The 22347-nt window shown below is 39.6% G+C and overlaps 1 protein-coding gene across 1 annotated transcript; it reads right to left on the bottom strand.

The window, feature by feature from the left end:
• Window positions 1–1515: 1515 nt before the first annotated feature.
• RUVBL1 (RuvB like AAA ATPase 1) lies at window positions 1516–18046 on the bottom strand. The gene is made up of 11 exons (XM_071550883.1): window positions 17816–18046; window positions 17078–17164; window positions 16338–16470; window positions 12240–12391; window positions 10912–11001; window positions 9926–10075; window positions 8585–8648; window positions 7311–7509; window positions 5440–5542; window positions 2417–2508; window positions 1516–2105 (listed from the first exon to the last, which is right to left on the bottom strand). Exons 1-11 carry the CDS (start codon window positions 17954–17956, stop codon window positions 1946–1948), a joined length of 1371 nt encoding a protein of 456 aa, XP_071406984.1. The 5' UTR covers window positions 17957–18046; the 3' UTR covers window positions 1516–1945.
• Between the last annotated feature and the right edge of the window lie 4301 nt (window positions 18047–22347).

Here is a 22347-nt window from a genome sequence, read left to right as displayed (position 1 = left end):
AGAGAAAGGAGTAGATAGATTATTTAAAGTACAAAAGCTAATTAGGGTTGGCTGACAGAGTACTGAATTTTGCTTTGAAGAATGGGACAGGTTTTACATGACTGAGATGGTAGAATGTGATCAAAACATTATTAAATTCAAACCATTCCACTTCCTTCCAGCTCCTTCCCCGCCCCCCCCCCCCCCCCCCCCCTCCCCAGTCTCTGCTATCCAGTCCAGTTTTTGGAGCTGAAAAATCAGCAATTTCCACTAACAGCACTTCAGCACAAGGAAGAGACAAGTCTCGAGAGCATAAAAGGGTGAGGACAGAGATTTTTAGCAGCTGGACTCCCTCCTCAAGAGGATGATGACTGAGCTTACATGTTTAAGAATTCAGAATTCTCTGATTTAACAATCAAGCTTTGTTACATTTGATACGTAGCAACTAAGCCATGTATTTTATACAAACATGTATGCTATGGCTTTGTGAACATTTTTTAGCTTCTCTAACTACCACAAAGTCTTAGAAGAAAACCTTAGGAAAACAAAACGAATAACAGAGGTGACTTTTACCTTTAAAAACCAGAAAACAAGGCACTTGCCCGCATCTGCCTACTGTAATACTGCTGAGATTCTCCCTGTGTGAGGAACCGATGACTTCCTGTGAAGGATTCATGGAAGGCTGAGTAGCTCTATGCTTGCTTTTTGTGAGAAAGTGTCTCATTGGGGAACAGAGACTAAAATTTTTGATGAGCTAAAAGTATTAATTGAAACAGCCTCTTTCATTTTGCAGATGCTAAAAGGGACACAGAAAACTGGGCTGCTGTGACAAGTTATTATTTCTTCCCTTCCCACTTACCCCAAGAACTGTGCTTATATAAGTAAGTGTACATAAAGTGTTTTAAATCCCTAAAGGTTTTAATACAGAATGTGGAGTTAATCACTTTATAAAGCTTCTACATTTTTCCCCAATTCATCCATTTATGTGGTTACAGAGATTTGTATTTCAGTGTTACAAAGACCTAAATCTTTAAATCATTTATCCTCAGCCTGCTGTGAAACAATCAGGTATCCACTCTTTACAAAACAAGGAAGCAGTTTGTGAACATGAGACTAAGGCAAAGTTCATACAAAGTCAGTGCAGAGCAGGATTTCATTTTTGATTTGAAAATTTTTCCTGATCCTTGGTGATCAATAAAGTGGGGATAATAGAAAAATAGCTAATCATGATGGAAAGCAATTTTACTTTATCTGCTTTAAGAAAACCCACAGAAAGATTAAGTTACTCTGGCGAAAAGGCTTTAAATAGGGCCAAGATAATTGCTATTATGTATTTCTGCATTATCCAAGAAGTCTTCAGAAAATAAAACCAAAATCTATGAAAAAGTAAACACTTCTAAAAGGTCCCAATACTGCTTTTCCATTTGCTGCAGATATTGCAGATTCATTTTACTCATGTTGAGCTTTAAGTCCACCTTATTTTGACTATTTCTTTAGGCAGATCAAGACCCAGAGAGACCATAGGCACACTTCCAATATTCTTGACATTTTTTATTATAAAGCACTTCAGACAAACTTTGATTCAAAAAAAGAAAGTTCTCATCTGTGAAAGGAAACTATTTTAAAACAACATTCATAAAGAAAATAGACTGTTCTTAAACATCAACTTCAGTTATAGCTCTTATGTAACAAAATCTAAAGACAAAACCGATGGGTCAAGAGCTATTAATTTCATATACACTCACAAAAAGGGAGTCTAAGATGTTACACACACATCATGGAGCATCTTATAGTTGATAATGAAATAGGAACGCTTGATAGTTAATTGTGTCCTGACACAGCAGTCCAACATTTAAATATTTTTCAGTCCCAAAAGAGACAAACCATTAACATTTCTCATTCAATAACTAAGCCAGTCCTGGCTAAGGGTTAAAGCCACTTCAAAGCATCTAACACGATAAGCTTTTCATTTCATGTACTTCTCCTGTTGATCAGCCAAGATTTTTGCTGAGGATTTAGCATCGTAGAAAAGTTCATTTATTTCTTCAATATGTTCTTTCTCAATGCTGTCTTTCCCATTAATCTTGGCAAGGAGGTTAGCTGGGGTCAGCAACTGCACAGCGTACCTGTGATCAAACAGAGGCAGATGAATAATTACAATTCAGTGCATCCCAGGGAACTGAAGATATGTAGGGGTGGGACTTTTGTTAGGGAACACACAGCTCTACCAGCAGTATGAAAAGTCAGCAAGCCTTCCAGCACACACATTCCTTAAAGAAGGAAGGATGAGGATTACCACTCTTTTTTATGTTAGCACTGTTCCTAATAGACCACATTATTGTAAGGGAGAGGTTTGTCTTGCTTCCAAGAGTGAGTTATCCTACAGGGAGTGCTTTTAGACCCAGTCATGCTTAAGAGAAAAGTGTGCCTAACTTACCTTAAGGTTGTCTTGGTACCAATTTCCCCTAAGTGGTTTAGAGCTTCCTCACTGATATTAATTCCTTCTGTCTGAGCACGAAGTTTTGTGATCTGTTGGGAAAAATAAGAGAGGTACCAGCCTAAACAATTAACGTGCTAAACTACTTACTGAAACTGTCAGCTTAGAGATGAGACATGCTATAAAATAAGACAGTGTGAACTTACCCTGGTGTAACTTACCACTAAACCAGAATTTGTAGAATTCTAAGTCTTTGAACAGGCAAATACAATGTTGAAAAAACTATTATCACAAAAGGCAGGTAGAGTTACACATCTGTACTGCTAATCTTTCATGGTAACTCTGCATGGTTAGTAAAGTTTATCTACTAATAAGGAGCAGAAAAAGAGAACTTAAACAAATAGTAGCTGGAGTCTTGTGAGCAGCCACACCAGTTACTGAATTCTGCAGTGTAACAGTGCTGCTATACAGCACAGCCCTCCAAAAAGCCCTGCAGAAAGCTACACCCTTTCCTTAGCAGCTCACAACACACTTTTTATTCAATTGACAAGAAGATAGTAAAATAAATCAAAAAGTTACTTTCTGTGATTCACCTATTCCTGCAAGAAGAAAAAAAAAATCACTAAAATGAATCTAATCTTTCAAGAACAGTCTCAGGCTTGTGCCAGTTTGAAGATCTTTACAAAGTTGGAGAGAAGATATCACCAATAAGCCTGAGCATATAAAGCTGTAACAAAAGTGGCACAAGTCCCTCGGTAGTCCGTATTACCAGCTGAGTGATAAGGGGCAGACTGGATAATGATGTTGTGTTGTAGTGCTGAGATAACTCTGGAACTGCAAGCCTCATATAATACAGGTATTTTTCACTTTGGCAGCTTTGTAAACAAGATATCAAGAAGCACTCGTTTAAATTAAAGCCATAAAAATGCACTTGAAGAGCCAGAGTACGGAAGAGAGTAAGAGAGGGGCTTGAAATGGAAGGAAGTTCGTGCTAAGATATTAATACTGAATATTGGCAATCCTGCTGCAAATTGCAATTTCAGATTGAAGATTTTAACTTTTAGATCACCTGAAAATCACTTTCCTTTCATTCACACAAGGTTACTTTGTTCTTCCTCTGCTAGAAACAATATATATTGAATGCCACATCTTTAACAACCTTTTTAAAATAACTTTTTTATCTATCAGCCTGATGCAACCTTACAGAAAGCTTGGGACTCAAGCCATTAACCCAGCAGTTTGCTCATATATGCATCTATGGAATAGGAGAGTAACTATTTAAGAGGTAAAATACATTAGGAACAAAATGTCTCAGTTATAACCTCTAGTATCACACACATACGTAAAATGTTTGATTACAACAATACCTGACTAGAATATGCATAAAAGTGAATTTTTTTCCCTGTTCTGGTTGCACTAAGATAACTGTGGGTCTTGCTGTCAGAGCAGTGCTACACAATGGGATTTCTACTTGATCAACACAAAAAGAAATACTTTGAACTGGCTATGAAAAGCTTTCAGTAGATCCACAAACAGATTCTGTGCAGTGAAAAAAATCAACTGTGAAAGACCAGGGCAAAGAGTCTTACACAGAAACATCAGCAGCAGAAAGTTCTTCCTAATAGGAAAGGAAAATGGGAGGAAAAATAGAGAACTAAATTTATGGATGTCTTATGTTTAAACACTCACCCAACTGTATTTAGTTAGAAAACAAAGTTAAGTGTAATAGCTCCTCCTCTTCTCAAAAGCCTTAATTTAAGGGAAGATGAGATTATCTGACTCTGACAACATGATTTATGGGACATAATTTCTGGACTCTATTTTTAGCTTTAGGAAATGCTACTGTAAACACTTACTTTCCTTCACCCCTGGGGAGGGAGGAAATCACAGCACTTACTCAGCTCTTCTGAGAGTCAGCAGCTCAGAAATCAGCTCTCAGCAGTTTATTATCTGCACAGTAATACAGCACTAACTACACAGAATTCACTTACAGGGAAGTCCAGACAGTCTTTAATATCCCAGACTGAATAAAAGTCACACTTAAAAATTTGTTTTGTATACAGACTAAACCTAATTGTATTGTTAAATCACTGGGCTGCTTCTACTGCAATCTAAATCACAATGCCTTAAAGTGTCCTACGTATAAAAAAATCATCCTGAGAACAGCTCACAACAGCAGCTGTGAAAAGCAAACCAAGTGAAATGAAGCTTTTCCTCTAGGTTTATGTTCGATAAACGCCTAGGCTTCACCTTGGCACTTATCCAGCAGCAGGAGACTATTATCTTGTGACAAGGCTCTCCTCCATTGACACTATCTCTTAAATAATACAAAGAATTGACATGGTAAACCGTAACGTCTTCTGCATTGTGTCACTTCATAGCATTGAGACGCTAATGAGGGGGGATCTTTGACACAATGTATCATAATGGCACTAAGCATTATAATCGATACACAATACATTGGGATGGCCCCACAGGAAAAGTTCCAGGCATTTGGAAAGGTATCTCTGCAACACTTGCTGTGCTTACATTTCCAGACTTGACTAGGAACATGAAAATCCTGTTTCAGGGGACAGCCCCAGTAGGTTAAAGATACAGTACAGGCACAGAGGCAAAATGCACCTGTACTCTTCAATCCCTCTCATTTCTCATGTGAGGGAAAAGCTTGAGGTCTGAGACCAAAGGTCCCAAGACGTGACATTTCATCTCATACCAACTGAAAAAGCACTACCTGCTGGAAACTGCCAACTATGGAAAGAACACTTTTGCATGAGGTCACTTCAGCTAACAATTCATGCCATTTCATGACAGTGAGATCCCAGCTATAGATATGTTTAGCAACTCCTGGGTGGGAATCAAACAGAGAAGCTGCATGCAGTTTTAACCAGCTCACTGTACTGGCTCCCAAAGCAGCAGGCATTTAGAAGTGGGATGCTTTCTGCCACAAGCCCTGGTGACCACAAACAACTCTACAGCAACAGAATAGGCAGAAACTGAGCAGAACTCTGGGGATTTGCACGTACCTGCTTCATTTCTTGGGGTGTATACAGCATGGTTCGGATAATCATTACTCTATCCAGCAGGTCCAATGGTATTCCATGAGGAGACACGATATCCTCTGTGCCTCTAAAGGAGAAACCAAACAGAAGGAATCTGATACCATTCTGAGGCCAGTACAGATTTGACTGGAATCAGTAAAAAGTAGCTACACATCTACTAGTTTACAACTATTCTATGTCTTGCAGAGACACAAACACACTCCCTGGACAGAGACAGGAAACATTTCAGTCTGAAGCTCATACTGGAGAGCCCAAGGGAAACAAATACTATTATTTCTGGAGCTTTTCAACATGCCACTCTAATATAGTTAGAGGTGCTTTCCTCATGCTTTCCTGCGTTGTATCTCACAATATATAATATTCCAAGGTATGTTCCAGTAAGGAAGAAATCATTCTTATTAAGTTGTTTAGCAGTATCAATAGAAATTATATACACTATCATCCATTTGGAGAAAATCCCCTCTTGCTCAACAAGCCATTACTCTGTTCCATCCTTTCCCCCACCCCTCCAGTGAATACTTCAGTGGTTGACATCCCATGTTTGCAATCCAGCAAATTGAGAAGTGAGGTCTGTGCATGAAGATCAGAGTAGGATCTAGACCCCCATAATTTTATTTGTTTGATGTGCAACACCCAACAGCAAAGTCTGCAGACACAAATACTCTTGATTTTCCAAGACTACCACAATTTGCTGTGAAGTCAAAAGACACCCAGATGTAATCAGAATTATAGAGATTGCAGTAAAAACAGTTAAGTGATGGTAAAGAATATTTCTAAGTTCAGTGCTAGTATTTAGGCATTGCAGCTCTGGCCCTCATCCTTCAAAATTAGATTTCTATTATATGGAAAACTTCCTTTCTTAAAACATTTTTTTCATAAAAAGTTCTGCAGTGAATCCATGTGGACAGAACTCTGCTTCCTCTACTTCTACAAGACAGTTTTTTATGCCCTTGCAAAGAGAATGCTGCAATGTCCACCTTAAACACTTCTGAAGGGCTTATCACCTTCACTTCTGAGCAGTGCAAACAGAGAAAGATTAATACCAGATGAGCCACTATGAGAGAAAGGAAAAGCTGGTTACACAGCTGAATTAAATTAATTTAAAGAGTAGCAATCGTTGCTAATCACAGCTTGTTTAGACATAATTAGACCTAGACCACAAATTAGCAGTAGAACTTACAGAAGACTCTGAAAGAGGAGAGCACTTTTACTGAATGTGGAAAGAATGCATTGTGTGGGTGCAAAATGTCGAAGTGGAGGCATGAAGTGGAGATGGAAAACAAGTTAGTTGTTGAGACTGAAAAAACACAAAAAGCCAAACCAGTGCAGAAGGAAGAGGGAGAATCTGAACTGCAACACACTTTAACAGGAACAAGAGGTTGAAGTCTGATGCAATTAGGATAGCAAACAGCAAAATAATCCAGAAGCAGCAGGAAACTGTGATAGTGGAGGTTTGCAGCTCTGGTGCTTTTGATGTCCCTAATGGGCAGGCAACAGGTATGTTGAGGTATACAATGAGAATGGTACAAATCTGTCACAGATCACCCAGGAAGTAAGACAATTCAGAAGCTATTAGAGAAGGAGATGTGTTAGTGGAAATAAAAGGAGGAATTCCATTCTGCTTTATCTCAGTCTGGCATTAAATGCTTGTCCCATCATGAAGCTCATGAGCAATTTTTGAGCATTGATGCAGCTTGCAAACCATGCAGGGGATTATCACAGGGATTATCAGTGTGAGAGACAAAAGCCTTCAAAGACTGTAACTCTACTGATGCAGCTAATTCCAAGGTTTAGGGACCAATGCAAACTGGAAAATTCAACTTTAGGCATCATACCTGATAATGCAGTTTCCTCTGTTGGAAGCAAAGATGACAATGGGGGAAATAGAGGATTCCAACGCTCGGTGCAGGTATGTGAAACATTCAATATCCAGCATGTGAACCTCATCCACAAAGAGCACACCTGGGACTAGCTCTGCAATGCCTTGATCGATGTATTTGTTCACCACCTTATTTATCTCTCCTCGAAGTTTGTCTGAGAACAAAAAGAAAAGGTTAACTGTTCTGCTACTCAACTATAGAACAGTAGGTAAGGCTTAAAGTAAGGAAAATTCTCCTTGAATTTTTTCATAGTTTAGCATTTTACTGCCACAAAGAAAACCTCTGTGACAACCTACACTGAGCTTCTCACACTTAATTGGGGTGGTCTGTCTCCTCACCAGGCTTGTGAAATATTCATTGTTGTGAATTTGGCGAATCTGACAGGGGGTGAAGTCAGTCAAACCTCAGTTTAAAACATGAGACTTACTAAAATTTCCAAGAACATCACTGAAAGAATGAAATCTTGCTACTGTATTTCAGCAAAGAAGTTGTGTTTAACCAAAAAAGATAAAAAATGACTATGTAAGTTCCTATGAACATACAGATCTCAAAGCTATGTAAGATGTTACACTGATAAATCTGACTTTAGAATAAACAAAGGAACCTCTGGGACAGACAAAATACTTCAAAAGATCAGCATTCAATTAGGTATTGAAACAGATTTTGATCTAAATTTAGACAGTCAGTGAAATATCATTTCTTTAAAAGCAAAAGGAAAATAGATCCCTGTAGATATTGTTTCCTCTGATGATCTGTAGGCAGGAAGAGCAGCAGTGCATGTGGAGCATCAGGTCCTTAGACAGCTGCTACAGAGGTGCCATTTCACTACACTGAAATTCAGTATGGTTGTTTCACATAAGAATACATCCTAACAACACTTCTTAGATTTTGTGTATTATTGCTGTTCAGTTTGGCTCTTTGTTGAAAATGTGAACCTCACGCTCTGTGGCAGGAATGTTGTGACAGGGGGGAAGGCACTGGTGTTCTGACCTTTCTCCCCAGCAGAGGAGTGCAGAGCACAGTATATATTTTACCTCTAAAACAGTAACTTCTACTGTCTCCAGCCATTAAAATTCTACCAGCTGTATCACTGCTTTTTGACATCTGAATATTTATGAACAAGTATTATGTAGGCATACATGTGGAGATCCTGAAGGAGTAACCCTATTTTTAATCCTTTTCTAACACATAGGTTATGCTGGTCTAAATATACCATGCAGGATTCATACCAGTAATTTCAGTTTTCTTCGGCTTCATCAACTGTCCCATCATAGAAAGGATGTCTTGTCCTCCCTAGGAAATGAAAGTTACAGATGAGCACGTAACTTGAAAATTTTATAAATCAGGAATTGGTTAAAGAAACTGTTTCTCACAGTTACCTTGATCCTTTATACCAGCAGTCTTTTAAATCACCACAGAAGGATTCTAAACATAATCACCCAGCTACCCTTTCTTCAGCCTTGCTCATTTGGAGAGCATAAAACACCAAAATCAGGTATTTTCTTTTTAAAAAATTGCCACAGAGAATCTCATTAAGAATAAAATTGTCAGCAAAGAGACTCTCAGATTGCTTGCAGGCATGAGAGGTGTTCAACCTGTTAACACCAGAACAATTACTCTGAGTTTTAAGATTTTTGAATACCATGATTTTTATCAGATGATTCTGTAAATACGGAAGTTGATTTTGAAATTGAGATTAAGGGGATATATTATTATACTGTAGGGATTCCAGCCTTTAAACTTGTTAGTGGCTTTTGTTTCTGACATAGAATTCCCTCAATAGTGGATTTATGTTAAGATACAGCAAGGAGTCATTCTCCTATTTTCTGATTTTTTTTTGCTGTAATACATGCAGAGCTCTACTGAAATTCACAAAGAAGTTTAGCAAGTGGTTATAAAACATTTCTGAAGGAAGCAGGGGCATCAACAGAGTCCACAGCAGTCAAAAATACTTAAGTCACCTTTCATCATAGTGCTTGCAGTTTCCATTTCACAGCCACAAAACTATAAACACAGAGCAGAATATATTAATCTGCATTTAGAACTGTTAGTAAAATAAATTATGCAGGTCTGGCTGCTGCTACCTCACATTGTAGGCAGCTTTCCTTCTGGAGAGAAACTCATCATCTCTTGTCCTGGTCAAGGGGAACAGCCCACATTGCCATTTTTTCTGCAAGGGATGGGGCACAGTGGTGGAGGGAAGGAGAACTGGGTCTAAATTATACATTTAACTGTGAGGGCAACAGATCCCAAATACCTGTGTGGAAGCTCTGCCATAGCTCTAAGACTGTTCTCTGTAGTGCTAGGATAAGTATTCTGATAAATATTCCCTGACCAGGTGAACAAACCCCAACACAGCACCTGAATGTTTAACCTGTAATGAACTGCAGCATCACTTCCCTGAAGAGGCAGACTGGCCTTCAGGGTGTAACACCTTCTGCTTTTCCTGCAGTGGAATCTTTGAGGGCGAGTTAGGACAGCTCAACTTTCTACACCTCAATTATTCTTGTAACCATCACATTTATATTAAATAATTTTCCTGTAAAGTCTTACTCTGTGAAGTCAGATACCTGAGGTCGAGCATTGGCCACATCCAAGTCATGCAGGGTGACATCCTGAATAATTTCCTTTTTCTTGTGCACATCACCTTTAGGCAAGGGAACATACTCTTCAGCTTCAAGGTCAAATTCCGTAGCATAGATATCACACCTGCCTTGCCTCTGAGGAACAGCAAAGAAGAGAAACCCAGGTATAGAATTAATTTCAGTGCCCAAACCTTGAGTGACACAAACTTGATAAAGGGCTTAGTTCACAATTCTAGTTCTGACAAGCTTCAGCTAACAATTCAGACATCCCACTCCCTGCTCAGCAACAGGCATAAGCTATCTCATGATCAAAGCTCAAAAACTCTGTTGAAAAACACCTGATATTTTCAGTGGCAAGAATATTCCACTCCTCTCTCTGCTTCTTTTTAACCGTATGCAATTCTTACTAAAGGACAAATCCAGCAGATTAACCAGAGATTGGGAGAACTGTTCAAGACTCCTTTGTAGGTGGGTGATTTATTATATGATACAAAATATTATGCTCATCCATTAAACAGCAAGTAGCACAGTACACTACTTTCTAAATCAGATATGAAAAGAATGCTAACTAATGCAGTATTCCCTTCTACATGTATATATCTTGTGGAGAAAATACCAGAGCGATAAAAGAAAGATTAAATACGCTGCACATGTCAGCCTGAAAATGAGTAAAGTTGCTTGGTTCTTCCCTGAAAGATGTCTTGATCTTACAGAAAAGAAAACTCATCCAGACAGCATCAGTGATAGCTTCCTTGCCAGATGACCTTAATTGTGAACCAGATCATCACGTTCTTTTGGTTCAAAAGAGACTTTTTTTCCCAAGATAAGGAAAGCACTGGGCCCTTCTTAAAATTTCCATGTAACCATTTCATGTCAGTTAAGGTTAATAAATCAGAAGGCCTTCTGACAAAGGCAAAGAAAGGTCTCCAAGAAACACACACACGCATAAAAGTATAGAACTTTTCTTTTACCTTGACGGCTCCACTGTTTGCTTCAATATAAATAACGTCACCAGTTTCCACTCGCTCCTTCTGCAGGCTTTCAAATATGCTCGGGTCCAGCTGGAGACAAGCAAACAGCAGAGCTGGTCACAACAGATCCATATTGTTATGGTAATCAAGGTAAAGAAATTCAGTCTGAAGCTCACTCCCACAAGACAAAATTAAACTGCAACTCACCCCAATAATACCTCTAGGATTTTATAAAGCTGTAACACTTGAAGAAGGGATGGAGAATAAACCTGAACAATGCACAGAACTTGCTGTCGTACCAAAAAAAATCCAAATGAAGTGACAGTGCCAGAAACATAATGATACCAGTTACTATTACAAAATACACCTTTGTGTAATGTGACAATATATTTACACCTATGAAGCAGCACTTCCCTGGCTTTTTAGCAAAACTTTTATAAAAAAATCTGGGTGTAGCATTGAATTATGTTACTTGATTTCTTGAGTCCTTACCCTCTGTGGAGCTGTGTGAGGGAGAGGGGGTGTAGAACATATTTGATGCTTTTGTTTCTCTAGGTACATGTTTATTCACTTTTGCTCTTTGTTTTGTTTTCAAAGTGAACAAATGCAAGATGATACTTGACAACAGAGACAGCTTTCAGTTCTCTCACAGTCTGACAGGGAAATTGAATGGAGACTTGTACAAGAAAACAAAGGCAAAGTGGGCCTGAGCTGGAAGCACACCAGCTCAATTTCCAGTTCTCTATCAAATATTCACTAGAGCACATCTCCCCCACGCAGAAAGAAGGGATGTGACAGAAAGAACAATTTATTCTGAAACAGGCAAGATTTCCCAAAACTACCCTCAAAAATTTGGTTGAGAATCAGGGAAAGAAAACAAAACAAGCTTTCTCCTGTTTATTATCATGAACATGAATTCATTGCCAGGATCAAAGCAAGTGTATCACAGACAGACAGACAGAGCTCAGATTCCCAATTCAGACCATTTTTCTGTGGCACTGGTGATCTACAAAACTGCATCAGGACCTCTTCCTGCTTAAACTCACCTTTAATTCATGGAAGACATACAAGTGTGTACTGAACAGAACAATAACAGGGGCTGCTCACCAAGAGATGGGTTTATCCAAAATTTCAATGAGTAGGAGACAAGATTAACATCTCAATATCCTACATAAAGTAGATATATATGTACATGACTGTACATACAGTCTCCTGACCTCCCCACTCTACAGACATGGGGATCAAGAGCTTGAAATGGAAATAAGAAGTGCTAAAAATAGAAGATGCAAACCTGAAATACTTAATTTTTGGGACTCTATCACACATACCTTCAACTGTTTGGTTCCCTTTGCAGTTTTGAGTCCTATAATTACGTGGCTGATGGTTTTGCCATACCCTCCCATAGGATTTTCAGTCTCACACGGAGTTAGTTCTGTGACTTCTCCTTCATAAACCTCCTTGGTCTCTTTAATCCTCAGCCCTGCAAAAAATTGTTTAAATAGTTTCAGTACACAAATCAAGGGCCATATATGCTCAGGGTCTGCTGCTTTACTATCAACAAAATGTAACATTATTAGGCTGTATTACATTTCATGGCAATATTTTACTTCTAAAGGTAGAAAGAAGAATTATTGTTCTCTTCTTCAGTATTAAGTAAGTATATCCATCCTGTGTCATCAGAATGAAAGCTCGTTCTGACCTGCAAAGAGGTTTCTTAAACTCTTAGAAATTAATTTCTTCCATTCATTATTATTAGCTCTTCAAGCAGGTGTCAGGACCTTTTCTCTTTTTGCTACCCCAAAAAGGGGATTTGCTTGAATGTTCCCCTATGTGAAAGCCAAAGAGACGGATCATCTTCTGAAAACCAGTGACATTAATATAACTGCAAGTTTTACACAACTTTTGGAACATCAGAAAAAGCCCTGCAAAGTTAGCAGAAAGACAGAAGAAAAAAGTAACTTCATTAAAGTCTTTATTTTTGCTACTGAGTTAAAAATAACAAAAATTGGTTAACACACATTGTGTCAGAACACCAAAGAATTATGACGATGTATCATTTAAAATATTTTTCAAGTTAATAGCAAAAGGTAAGCTAGATAAAATTTAGCAGAAACTGCTATAATCTAAAACTATTTCAACATAGCTTACAATGACATCCCTTCCTTTGTTATTTTTCAGACAGCCAAGCAATCACCACCATATCTGGGTATCTTCTATTCTAATCACAACTATTGTAATGAGCAAAGTCATTTTAAATTGACGAATAATATAGAACTGAAGAGTTTTACAGTTAGACTGTTCCAAAGAAAAACACCGTCACCACCACTACAATTATGCACATGTTCGAACTACACAGAAGTTCAAAGAACCCACATCTGAAAAGACTCTATAAAGTATTTTATGAGACACACATGCCATACCAAAAATAATGAATGGGCTGTAACAAGATATAAGGAAGTCATCCTGCCCAGTCTGAGGCTATTAGGACTTTATAAAACTTTCCTTGTTCTGTAACTTCTCATTTTGCTTTGAAATAGATCAGACACTTCCCCAGTAATCTCGAGCTGCTGATAGGGGCTATAAAGAACTGACATACACGAGTCTGTCTCCCTCTGCTGGGCCCAAATTCAGCAGTATTTGAAATGCAAGAAATAAGTTAACTGTGGATATCATGGTAAGAAATGTTTACTTTCTCTTATTTTAGCATTACATATATACATATGTACAAGTTGTATATAAAGTCAATTTCAGTAATTTTTAAAGTTGTTTTTCAGGTGTGCTGAAACATCAGACAAAAAATTGGTGAATCTCTGAGTTATAAAACAGACCTAGACAAGGCTGCATCACATAGGCTCATATGTAAGGAATGTGAAGCAATATGAGAATCTGTACAGTGTAACTGATGGTGCCACAAAAACTGGACATTCACAGGTTTGCTTGTGCTTTTTGTTTTGCTTTTGAACTTTCAGGACAAGTTGTATTTTACTCTGAAAAAGGAAGTCTGTTTGTGTTTGGGTAGGTTTGTATGTTGCTAAAGCACATCTTCCAGCTTCAGTTCATCTGAAAATAATACAGTTCATGTGCTCACGAGTCCGTTTCACAGCACAAGTCCAACCTGACCCAGCAAGGGCAACTCAGGGATTTGCCTCCAAAGCCTGCCTCTCATCCAGACTAATGTGCTCACAGAGATGTGACTGCAGAAAATATTTACAGATTAACATTATTTGAACAAAGGTACTTGATGCTTTGAACTTGCTGATTATCCTTTGCCTTCAAATCAATTAGCACAGATCGACTATGAACTTCATTTTCAAAAGACTCCTTAAAGACAGAAATCTCCTACTCACAAATCAGACACAAGTCCAAGGCAGCAACTGTGGGCTATTTCATATTTTCATTCAACAGCACGCTGGGGAGTGAAACAGTGCTTGTTTGATTCACTGGCAGTTACAATCTGGAGCAGTTATGCTATTTAAGTGGCTATTCCAGCACTTATTTTTACTGCACCTGAGCTCAACATCAGCTGCCGTCATCATCCTCACCAGCTGCTAATGAGCTCTATACTGGATTAATCTCCCTCAGATGACGTTTCTTTTAACCCACACAACAATTCCATGTCCTCGTTTCCCACTCTGTCCTCTTATATTTCTTACATATTATAAACTCTCTACTATATTTCAAACAGTACCTGGCCATGAGACTACATAAAGTCTTTTATTGTATGACTGTCAATAACAAAGATTCTGTAAACTCAGTCACTCCTGCTTCCTTCTACAGTGATGGGTCCAAACCAGTCAGACTCTGTAGCAGTTTCCAAGAAAAACAAAACAAAACAAAACAACCCCCCAAAACAACCACTGATTTAAAATTGATGTTAACATCTCTGATAATTTTTAAAACTTGAGTTGGCTAAATGCCCTGGAAGTAAAATGCACGATATGAGCAACAGATGATGTATCAGAACCTGATATATACAGAACCTGCTAAAGAAACATACAAACTAAAATCAAAACAACTTAAATGAATACTTAATGTACTGATGGACATGTGAGCTGGAACTTCTCTTGCACCCAGTCACAGCTGATGCTGCACTGTGTGTACAAAATATTTTTTTTAAATGAATCCTTGCAAATTATTTCTTTACCAAGCAGGGAAGCTGAAACCTACCTGGGACTAAAACCCAATTGGAAAGTGTTTTATTACAAGAAATGGTGGTTACTTGTCCTTTAAAATATTTCAGAGATTTTTCTTTTTACACTGATAAAAATATTCAATAAAGGTTGTGTTATTAAAATGTGACATGGAATTCAACAGAAGGGAATAAAAGAAGTTCCATCTTTCATGAACACTAATATTTGTTTAGAAGTGTCTCTCTACTGACATTCAGGGAATGCAGTGAACTAACAATGTACCTGGCTGTTAAACCTCAGAGTTAAAATACTGCTGTCTCTAGAAATGACAACATGGATGGCAGAAGTTTCATCTGCCGGTTCAGGTTTCCAAACCTCTGACAGGGAACTTCATCACATCAAGGAAACTTTGCAGACTGCTGAGTCTCTGGCCTCCCTCCCCCAGGCCCTGCCACTTTCATGGTAACAAGAAGACCAGAGACTACTGAGAGTTGCTTTCTTATACAAGTCAATGGAATACTTTTGTTCCACTGGAGAACTGAGGGACTTCTTCACCTTCCTGCTGCCAAATACCCAGACGAATTGCAAGAGGAAACACGGCACAGAAGCAGGAAAATCACCTGTTAATATGTTCAGGACTAAAATCAGCTGGGCTGTCTTTAGCCAATCCTTACACAAACAAGGGCTATTTCTACCTGCATTTATCAGCTGCCAGCAATGATTGTACGACAGATTTTAGATTGTCACTGAGGCTGTGCTGCAAATTAAACCAATTTACATCAAACTTGTAAAAGCACTCCAGAATTGAGGAAGACATGAAGTTAAAGTGTCTATTTTGCTGGTGGAACTTTCTTTGTGCTCGCTGGAATAGCAAGTCAGCTTAAAGTTGCCATTTGGGAGCCTCTGATTAAGACTGTTTGTTTAGTAGGGTGACATCCCTAAAGTAAAAAAGGAGAAAGCATTTTTCTGTCTACAAGTATTTCTGCTAATGTAAGAAACTAAAAATATTCTTTTTTCAGCTTTATTTAGAGTCACAAGGAGGTGAACGTGGAGGACAAGTGGAGAATTGGGGGAAGTAGAATAAACCATAAAGCAATAATTACTGTTTATAAACAGAAAGCCTGAGTCCCCTAAGTGTGGAAGAGACTCACTAAATTAAGATCAGCAATGAAAAACTAAGTATAAAATAATTTGAGAACACCATGCCCACTGAAAGTTTTTTCCTGTTTAGATTACTGGGACAAAACAAATATGTATCATGCAAATACTCATCTCTTCCATTTTCCTGAAACTTACCAATTGCACGCCTGAAGTTTTCCATTAGAACTTCTGTTTTCTTGATCTCAGTGGAATAGACCTCACTTCCAACCATAGGACAAAAGGGAACTTTGCTTCCCAGTTCCTGAGCAATAGCTAAAGCCAAAGCAGTCTTTGAAAAAAGAAAACAACAAAAAACAAACCCCACACATTAATTTGGATGAGAATTAGCAAAGGATTCTTTCTGCACAGTTAACTTTTCTCACCACAACACCTTCCATACACCAACTATCAATGCAATGTTAGGACTATTCTGTCTGACATGTATTTCTCATATAAACAACCCTCCCCTAAAACACAAGACTTTGACCAAAGACTTAGAAAAACTTTAAAGACACAATGCTGTGCACTGGAATTTGATATCTGCTATAAACGTAAAAAGCCTCAAACAGAATGGGGAACAAAATAAAGAATTCAAAAGCTACTCAGGTTTTAATATAAAATTAACTTTTTCAGACCTTGTGTTATCCATGTGTTTGGTAACCCACAAGAGGTGGTTTCACATTAATGATGCTGAACACATCAGTGGGTATTGCCAGTGTTGATGACATGGCAAAAATCAAAATAAACAGCAGGAAACTATGTCAATGCATTGATGAAGAAAAATTCCAATAGACAAAAACATTATGTACCAACTACCCTAAAATGGTTTTGACAACAAATGAAAATAAAATAGATTTGGGAATACTTTATTTCATACCAGAATAGAAAAATAATACCTTGCCAGTTCCAGGAGGTCCTGCCAACAGCACAGCTCTGCCAGCCATTTTCTTGCTTTTGATTAACTCCACTATAACCCCACATGCCTGTAAGTTAAGTATTCACAGCGTTAACACAAGTTATAATATCTATACACAAGCTATAATATCCTTTGCTCCACTATTACCAGGACTACTTAGTCAGTTTTGCAATCCCACTAAAAATAAGGAGGATTCCGATTTCTGGCACACAGAAGGGGTTGCAGAATCAGTAAAACTTATTTCCTACAATCAGTTTACATGACACACACATTAAAAATCACGGACAACAAAACAGCCTAAGAGCCCCGCATCCATTGCCCCTCCCTCCGTTCCACGCAGACAGCGAGGTTTGAAAATAAGGCAGGAAATCAAAGCTCGGCTGCCTGAGCCACAGATCCACCACAGATCCTGTTCCACAGCCAGGCTCGCAGGGGCTCAGAGCAGTCTGGTCCGGGGAGGGTGTCCCTGCCCGCGGCAGGAGGGTCGGAACTGCATCATCTCTAAGGTCCCCTCCAACCCTAACTATGCTGATTTTATGATGCCTCTACGATACAGCAACGCCGGGGGCCGGGCACCGGGATGGAACGGCAGCTCCAATCCCCGTTTGCAGCAAACCTCTTGCCTTTTGGCCGGTTTCGTTGCTTTTCACAGCCCGATTACTCCCCGTGACACCTGGGGCACTGTCACCATCCCTGCGACGGCCCAGCCCGCGCTCACCTCCCGCGCGTTCTCCTGCCCCACCAGCCCGGCCCCCGCCGGTTTGGCGGCGCCGCTCTCGTCCAGCCCCAGCCCCTTGACATGGCTGTGGGCGGCGATGCGCTGCGTTTTGGAGGTGCTCTTCACCTCCTCGATCTTCATGTTGGCGGTGTCGGTGGGGCAGGACGGGCCGAGGCCGCAGCTCTCCCGGCCCGCGGTCCCCGCACGCGGCCCGCGCGTTACCGTGGCTCCCGGCGCGCGCGCCCGACCCGCCCCCCCACGCCCTCCCATTGGTCGCCGTACCGCCGTTCCCGGCGCTGATTGGTCGCGGCTCCTGCCCGTCACCCACGCGCTGGGGATCACGTTGCCAAGGCTCGTCCTGCCCCTTCCGCGGGTGCGGCGCGTGCTGAGGGTCCGGGCGGGCGCTGGCGCTGCGGAGGAGTCGGGCCGGGATGGCTTAGGAGTTTTATATATTTGTACATATTTATAGAGCTGTATAGTTGCTCACACTTGAGGTAGCACTAACAGTGTCTAACAGTTTCTTACGGTGTGTGTCACATTCCTGAATTTAACTGTCTTTCCAACAGCAGCACGGACACGGTGTCTGTGGCACACGCACCTGGACTGGAGTAACAAGATAGAAGAGCTTTATCGAAACCTCAGCCGAGTTTAGCTCACAAAAATAAGCTGAAGCTTTACTAAATTTTGGTCAAAGAACCATAGAATCACTGGGGTTAGAAGGGACCACTGGGGACGGTCCTGTCCCAGCTATCCTGCCAAGGGCAGTGAGGGTGGTCTCTGACCTGCTCGGTGTTGCTCACAAACTTCTAGCGTTCAGTTTAACTGCAAAATAATTCTATGTATCCAAAGCCTTAATCTGAGGCTGTGCCTTGTGCTGTACCTACAGTGTGTGTTCCTCACGAGCTCTGCCCTGCTGAAATGGGGACACTCAGCTCCTCAGCAGGAGGTTCGTGGCCTCACAGACACTGCCCTTGTTGTATCAGGTCTGTGGTGCTTCAGCTTTCAGGCTGTTACAGCTCCTTGCTGTGCCTCAGGGATAATCCTGCCCAGCCTTCTATGAAGTGTTCAAGTGCTTGGGATGGAGATTACTCACAGTGATATTTTAGGTGGGATGTGCGAACCTGCAGTTCCAGTGAGTTCTCCTTGTTTGCACATACTGGAATCTCTCTCAGGAAAAAGATGGGGCTCTCCTCATGGATATAGAGAGTTTTCTGGATTATAAAACTGTGTGTCTGCAATGTTGAATGCCAATGGATTATTGTGGTATGAGGCAGGGCTGATGTCTGGTGCCATCTCAGCTTTCCTGTGCACTGCCAGGGGAATTAAAAGCAGTCCTGTGACAGCAGAGCTGGGAGAGCAGTGTCAGGGAGGATGGTGATGGTTCCATTTGCAGAAGCCCAGTGAACCATGTATAGGGTGTTCATTCCCTTTTTGTTTAAACACTTCCATTAGTTTTGTTATAAATGTCATTTGGCAGAGAAAATACTTTGTTATGTGTTGCTCTCTTTTTCTGTTAATTGTTCTGTCAGTTTATATTTACATACTGTAGTTTAAAATTGTAATTACAATATAATTGCACACATGTGTAGTTCAACTCCTTTGTAAGGGTATCCTGTTATCCAACTGTTTCACTAGGAATTTTTGAATCTTACAACTATGAGCTATTCTATAAATAATTAGAAAAGTGTGTATGTTTTCAGACTGTGTACATCCTCTCAGGGTCATATTAGTCTCAGCATACAAATGCCTAATACGTACTGAACTGCAGACTTTTTCCTTTGTAAAAGAGCAAATATACAACTTTGATTTCTCTAGTGCATTAAACAGCCGCAAGTGTTGTGGGCAAGTCTGGTCAGAGTTCAAGTTTCTGCCGGTCCTGGAAGAATAATTAGGAAGTCTGGTAAGAGCTCTGAAGGCAGTGATGCTGTTTTCAAAGGGTCCAGGCTAGATATGGCCCTCCTTTTCAAAAGGACTACTAATTGGTGAAATACATAATAATTTGTTAACTTAGACTGAAACTTGTCCATATGGTCCATGTTATCCTGTTTGATGTTGCAGCTAGACCTGTTCTTGAGATTATGGCATTTCAAAGTCTATTTAATAATATTTGCTTTGTTTGGGGTTTTTGTGGCATATACATGGCAGGAGTTGAGAACTGCTGTTAATCTTCCTTGTAACTAAGAGAAAGGGTAGAAACACTCCACATCTGTAAAAATCAGATATGCTACATGAAGTTCTTGAACTTTAGGAATAGTAACTCAATTAGAGATTTTTCCTGTAAAAGTGGGTAACAAATACAGTGTTGATTGTTTGTCTACTGCAATACAATGTCTCAAACCCAGAATTTAGAGGCTAAAATATCTCTCTGCTAGTGACCATTGCTGTTCAATAAATAAAATTGCTGCCACAATGAAGGTGTGATTTTAATATGGATTTGCAGAAAATGTTTTTAAAATTATTTGGGCTTATGTTTTTAGTAGAAGAGGATACTTCAGTATAAAAAAGAACCAGTAAACAATTCTTTGCTGGTTTCTCCCTCTTATTTGCTTACTCTCTTAGAGTTTGCAATCATCCATAAACTGCGCCAGGTTTGGCATCATCTCATTGTATTGATTGTTTTACTCATTCCATATGTTCTTTGAGCATTGTCCTGAAACTGAAGCTAAAGAGGGGCAAAAGAGGACATTTGGGTGAGGGAAAATAAACAATAATCCTTTAGACCACACAGGATTAATTGTTTATTCCTCAGAAAGAGCCGAGTACAAGTAGAACTACTGAAAAGTTTAGAACTGAACGTTAGTAGCATAAATGATCTTTTATAGTTGGTGTCTCATATGCTGTGGTGCATCAGTATGAGGAAATATTGAGATTAGATTTTTGCACGGCTTTTGGTGATTTTGAATAGTTAAATATTAGAGGGGAAGGATAAAAGAATTTCATTGCAAAGCCTGAGTCTTCTTTCTCCTTTGTCCATGGCACCAGATGGAACATAAGTAGGTTGTGTGACCATTCTGCCCAGGTCATGTTGTAGATGCTTTGAGTATAATTTAATATTTCACTAGCCAGCTAACCAGAAAAAATAATACCTGTCACTAAGAGTCTGAACTGTTATTCCCCAGGTTTAATCAACTAATTTTACCAACGTTTCTTTTACCCCCTGGTTTGAGGTCTCCTATTTGGCACAGACGTCATGCGATACCCGATGTGGGAGCTGGAGACTTGAGAGCTGTTTTCGTAGACTAAATGTTTGAGGTTACAGGACGTGGCCCAGTTTCACATAAGCTTTCAAATTTCAGTGGGACATGCTGAATCCTGAAACTGTCAAATAGTGTATTATTTTTGGAGTGAGAGAGAGTATGTGTGTGTGAGTGTGTGAATGACCTTTACATTTTTACCCTATCTCAAAAGTCTGACTTCCTGCCCTCTCTCCCATGAGTCCATAAACTTTAGGAATTAAAATGAACACTTTTTAAGAAAGAAATTCAGTATAGGAGAGAAAAACTGGGAAGAGAAATGGTATATTAAGGGGAAAATAAGGAATATGTCTAAATGCTACAAACTTTGTGGGGGATATAGAAAAATGGAGAATTTGAGAATTTTTCATTTTGTCAGATTCCATACTCCATCTTAGTAATATCAGACCTCTGTGTGTGTGAGGGTGGGGAGTATGTTCTGTTTTGTTTCCCGCAAAAAAGCGGATTTTTTCCCCACTCTTCAAAGCAATAGGAGTGATGAATCTTACCAAATGCCACAACTCAATTTCCAAATTTGTAATTAATTCTAAAGCTTTGTAAGCTCAGAGAAACTCTCTAAATACTAAATAGAAGTGCTTCTGTCTCTATCAGATTTCTCCTCCTTGAATTTGGTGATGTGAGTTATTCATTTCACAGATAGCATGTGCACTCTGACATTTTCCTCAAGTGATACGTGGCAGAATCAGATCCACAGACTCTAAAATCCTGGAGACAGAGGTATATTCTGAGTGGTAACAACAAAGCTGTAGGCATTGGTATTTTTTCTCTTTCCCTTTACACAAGAACTCCTGAGTTGCAAATCTTTTCTGTGTCTAAACGGAGAAAACACATTTCTAGTTAAGACCTCTCCTTGCAGGTCACTCACGAGTAAAAGAAGTGCACCAGTTTTATGTGAGCAGTGGAATTAAATCCACTTTACTATGGATTTTTATCTTTCTTCCTTACAGCTCCTTAACAGAAAGAATTACATTTTTTTCATCCCATGAGTTCTATGCAGTATCTCTCTTAAGTACTGTCTGAGCAAAATGCAGCTCGTTGTTTCCTTGCTAAGTAACCGTAACTCTAACAGTAACCCTAACCCAGGAGTCGGGAGTGGAGAGAGGAGGGGCTGTGGCAGAATAGAGAGAACTAGGCCAGCCCTTTGTGGGCTGGCACCTTTCCTCTTCGATTCCTTTTTGAAGAGGAATCTTGGTCCATCTTCAATTCTTGGCTGAAAAATGGCAATTTCCCAGCCCCACTGGTGCCAAGGAAGGACTGAGCTTTGTGCCAAGAGAAAAG

Source organism: Pithys albifrons, chromosome 3, assembly GCF_047495875.1.
Source record: "Pithys albifrons albifrons isolate INPA30051 chromosome 3, PitAlb_v1, whole genome shotgun sequence".
Taxonomy (NCBI): domain Eukaryota; kingdom Metazoa; phylum Chordata; class Aves; order Passeriformes; family Thamnophilidae; genus Pithys; species Pithys albifrons.
This window is presented reverse-complemented; position numbering and strand designations above follow the sequence as displayed.

Coding starts and splice junctions, on each gene's coding strand:
- RUVBL1 (XM_071550883.1), bottom strand. CDS start 17,956: ATGAAGATCGAGGAGGTGAAGAGCACCTCCAAAACGCAGCGCATCGCC. Junction 8,649..9,925: donor TGGCCAATGCTCGACCTCAG/GTATCTGACTTC, acceptor TTCATTTCCTAG/GGAGGACAAGACATCCTTTC. Junction 2,509..5,439: donor CACCCCAAGAAATGAAGCAG/GTACGTGCAAAT, acceptor TTTTCCCAACAG/ATCACAAAACTTCGTGCTCA.